The sequence below is a fragment of the Dioscorea cayenensis genome, chromosome 15 (genome assembly GCF_009730915.1).
Source record: "Dioscorea cayenensis subsp. rotundata cultivar TDr96_F1 chromosome 15, TDr96_F1_v2_PseudoChromosome.rev07_lg8_w22 25.fasta, whole genome shotgun sequence".
In the NCBI taxonomy this organism is placed as follows: Eukaryota; Viridiplantae; Streptophyta; class Magnoliopsida; order Dioscoreales; family Dioscoreaceae; genus Dioscorea; species Dioscorea cayenensis.
In genome coordinates, this window is record NC_052485.1 from 1,374,054 (window position 1) to 1,378,741 (window position 4,688).

At 39.2% G+C, this 4,688-nt stretch overlaps 1 protein-coding gene across 1 annotated transcript; it reads left to right on the forward strand.

Annotated features, from left to right (window-relative positions):
- The first annotated feature begins 465 nt into the window (after positions 1 to 465).
- Positions 466 to 2,929, forward strand: LOC120277210 (cysteine-rich receptor-like protein kinase 10). The gene is made up of 7 exons (XM_039283963.1): positions 466 to 1,095; positions 1,167 to 1,248; positions 1,323 to 1,588; positions 1,658 to 1,868; positions 1,945 to 2,182; positions 2,253 to 2,403; positions 2,471 to 2,929. Exons 1-7 carry the CDS (start codon positions 466 to 468, stop codon positions 2,834 to 2,836), a joined length of 1,944 nt encoding a protein of 647 aa, XP_039139897.1. The 3' UTR covers positions 2,837 to 2,929.
- The last annotated feature ends 1,759 nt before the right edge of the window (positions 2,930 to 4,688 follow it).

Genomic DNA, 4,688 nt, shown 5'->3' on the forward strand with positions numbered 1-4,688 from the left:
TATAAACAGTATATAAACTGTACTACTATAGATGAATCTAAACCTTTGCACTTTTGTGTTATACCATTACGCTATCCTTTTGCGAACATTTATAATTAAATGTATTTTTTCCTCTTAATTATATTGCATCCACCTCTCTTGTTAGTCTATTAAGACCTGGGCATCCTCTTGTGTTTGGCAAACTTCCGTTATAACATGTGTGTGGTTGTTCATTCATTCATTTATTTATTTATTTTTTCCATATAGAAGAAAAAACAATCAAAGCTACATGTCGTTGTGTCAAAGAAAAACTATTTAAGGTTTAAAAGTCTTTTTGTTTAGTTGTTTATCCACATTTATATATATATATTTTTTTTTAAAAAAAAGCAAGATGGTTGATGAACCTTTCAGCGTTGTTTGTTGAAAGTAATTAGGATGCTACAACAAGCAACGTCCTTGGAACACCTTAGAACAGGAAAGATTATAATGGAGCTGATACTGTTCATGATCCTCCTCTTCCTGCCCCTCTTTCTATCTGAAGAAGTCTGTAATACTCAAGATCCCATCTTGGTCAACTGTGACTTCAGCTCCAACTACACCATCCCCAGCCCGTTCAAGGCCAACCTCGATGTACTGCTCTCCAACCTCCCCAACTCTACCGCCAGCTCAAAAGACTTATTCTTCAACTACTCCGTCGGGACAGCATCCGATGTTGTCCACGGCTTCGCTCAGTGTCGCCCCCAGATGTCCACATACGACTGCGCTATCTGCCTCTACCGCTCGGCCTTCTCTGCCTCATCTAATTGCCTGCTCTCCCGCTCGGCCACCATCAGGTTCAACGACTGCATCCTCCGCTTCTCCGACCGCCCCTTTTTCTCCCAGGTCTCTAACGACAATGGCTGTACCTATTACAACGTCAACAACGTCTCCAATCCTACAGTGTTTAACAAGCCACTAAGGAAACTGATGTACGAGGTGTCGTTGAATGCCTCCATGAACGCTATCAAATTCGCTTCAGCAACTTTCAACGACTCCACAATTGGGGACATCTACGGGATGGCAGAGTGCACGCGGGATTTAACAGATACTGGTTGTTCCACTTGTTTGGATCGATCTGTATTGAACTTACTGGAATATTTCTATTATAAACAAGGTTACAGAGCGTTTTCTATGAGCTGTTTTGTTAGATTCGAGATCTATCCATCTTGGCACAGCCGCCTCCCCCACCTCCCCCGCCTCCGCCACTGACACCCGGGTACCCCAATCAAGGTAAATAGCATCTCAAAAGACATGGTGCACTACTTTTTGCCAGTTTTAGTTGAATTTGTCACTCTTCTCCGCAGGAAACCATAATGACACACTGAAGATTGTTCTTAGTGTTGTCCTTTCTTTGATTGTTGCAATTGGGCTCGTCTCTGTCACTTACCTCTGTTTGCAGAAAAGGAGAAGAATCAGAAAACTCTTAGTCTTACATGATCTTCAAGATGTTGAAGCAGATTTTACAAGTGGAGAATCCAGGTGGTTTGAATTAAGTACTCTCAGGGACGCCACGGATAACTTCTCTAACGAAAATAAACTTGGACAAGGAGGATTCGGACCAGTTTATAAGGTAAAAAAAGATTTGTGATCTTATATTAAAGTTTAAATTCTATTATATTACTTAAACCAATCGATGCAGGGGACCTTGAAAGATGGACAGGATATAGCTGTGAAAAGACTTTCAGCGAGTTCAGGTCAGGGTTTGCAGGAACTACGAAACGAGATTGTCTTTGTTGCTAAGCTTCAGCACAGGAATCTTGTCAGGTTACTGGGCTGCTGCTTGGATAATAATGAGAAACTCCTTGTCTATGAATACCTTCCTAATAGTAGCCTTGATAAATTTTTATTTGGTAAGTTAGGTAGCTTATAAACACTAATTATGAGTATCAATCTTACTATTTTTGACTAAATTGCATTTATAAACAGATGATAATCGAAGTCAGCAACTAGATTGGAGCAGCAGGCATAAGATCATTGAAGGCATTGCCAGAGGATTACTTTATCTTCATGAAGATTCACGCCTAAGGATTATCCACCGGGACTTGAAAGCGAGCAATATCTTACTGGATGCAAATATGAACCCCAAAATTTCAGACTTTGGCCTTGCGAAGCATTTTGGTTTGAACGAAACTCAAGGGAACACAAATAGAATTGCGGGGACACAGTAAGCACAAACTTGATATGATAGATTCTTGACTATGAGATATATTTAAAAGATATTGGTTTTCTTGCAGTGGGTACATGGCACCAGAGTATCTCATGCGTGGAGAATTCTCACCAAAATCAGATGTTTTTAGTTACGGTGTGTTGGTGTTGGAGATTGTTACTGGCCGGAAAAACAGAGGTGTTGTGAGATATCAGCCTGCATCTGTCCTTGTAAACGATGTAAGTTATAATTGATGCATGCCTCAATGAAAATAATGATTACTAATCAAATAAATCAAAATTGTAGGTGTGGAAACACTGGAATGAAGGGAAAGCATTAGAATTGACCGACAAACTAGTAGGAGAGGGATTCCCTGTTGAACAAGTGCTGAGATGTATACACATTGGTTTGCTTTGCGTTCAGGAAGATCCAATAAAGAGGCCAAGCATGACTTCAGTCGTGAACATGCTCAGCAGCTATTCCACTTCTCTTCCAACACCTTTAATCCCTGGGTTTTTCAGTAGAAGTAGTTGTATCATGGAGTCAGATGAGCACTCTGGGAATGCAGAAATCCAGTTGGTGGAAAGAAGATACAGCAGTGGATCCACATCGCAGCTTGCAAATCTGACTTCCATAAATGAAATTTCCATGTCTGATGTGGAACCTAGATAATGGTGTAGGCATGTCTATAATTATACCAGAATTCGCTTTTGTTTATTTCTTGTATTTGTTCATTTAGAGAGTCAGCTGCTAATCAAAGATCAAAGATATATATTGGTTAATATTTAACTTTCTTGCTAATGGATGATTTTGCTCTTATCTTACTTGTGATGATGACCTGATTAAATTCGCAATCATACAGTAAATTCTATCTTATTGGGTAAAAGAAAGTATTAGAAATACATGACACAACTGTACAAGATATGGGTGCAATACTCTAAATTCCTTAGATACTTGTGTCATTTGTCATAATGCCTCTAAAAGCCTGAATCACCTCTTTCTCAACTGTGATTATTCTAAGTGTATTTGGGCTTTTTTTTTTCTCAAGCTTTAGATTTAAATTCTTCACCTCAATCAATTACTTTACTGTGGAACACTTGGCTAACAACTCTCACCTCTGAGCACCGTATCCTCTGGGACCTTATTTCCCGTGCAATCTTGTGGAACATTTGGATTGAATGAAATACGCGTATTTTTCACTTGAACGCGTTACCGCCTTACAACATTATGTTTAAAAGTGCTAATATGTTTCTCTCTTGATTCTCAACAGCTGCTGATAGCCACCAGCAATCTCTCAATGAAACTTCTTAGAAGATCAAGCGCTCACTCAATTTCCTCAGCGCTAAAGGCCCAAATTCTGCAGGAGACTCCGACCTTGATGCTGCTCAGGAGTAGTTGCTCCTGATGTCTATCTAGGAAGGCCTGAGATGCCAGAAGGTGTCTTCCGCCCACTTAGATTTTTCTCCTCGTCTTTTTTCTTCCTTTTGCTGAATTCTGTTTCTCCTCACCCTGGTGAGAGGAGTTTTCTACTTTGTACTGTCTTTTCCTTTTCAATAAATTTGTGGTTTATCCACATTTATTTCAAAAAAAAAAACCTGTACAAGATATGGTTTGGTAAAAATATCCGGGCGAGCAAAGAGAATATGTGAGTAATTAATCCATGATATAAGCTTGAATTAATTGCAAAGCATTTAGATTTGTGATGGACTAGGAAGTGACCAAGAAAACACTGCTGAATTCAGCAGTAACATCTATCTGGGCCCCATTTCTGATATGGAACCTTTTTATTTTTATTTTATTTTGAAAAAAAGTGGATAAAGAAATAGAAACTTCATTCTGAGTCATTGGGATGGATTTATCCATCCATCAAATTCACCAGTGGATAAATTATAATCTTTAGAGAATGCATTTGATTCTATGCTACCACTCAGTCCAATACAAAATGTAGGCTTTGAAGGAGCTTGGAGAGACAGAGAGAAGCTCTTCAGCATAAGAACCACCATTGATATACTGGGTGACTAGGTCTGTTCGCTGGAACGTCTTGAACGCATAATAAATCAATGTAAATACTCCTCACTGCCACACTGTTTGGCCAGTGATCATCCAGTGATGGGTCTAGTATCTCTGAAATTGTTCCTCTGGTCCAATGCTCCCTATCTGTGGGGAAAAAAGCCAATCATTATTTGATCATAAGAAGATGATTCCATGAAATTAAGATACCACTACTACTTACATAGCTTAGCAAGTCTTCGACTTTATTCGGGTTTCAAGAAATTTACTGTTATTTTGACCTGCTTTATTTCCAGAACTTAAACAACAAAACTGAATGTATCTGACTTTTTGATTAAGAGTGGATAAACCACTGATTTATTAAAAGTAAAAACAAGTACAAGGAAGATAAGACCCTCACCAGAAGTGAGGGGGTACAAGTGCAAGAGAGAAAAGGGAAAAGAAAGAGAGAAGAAAAGGATCTAATCAGGCGGAAGGCACCGTTAGCGTCTCAGGCCTGACTAGAAGAACAGGT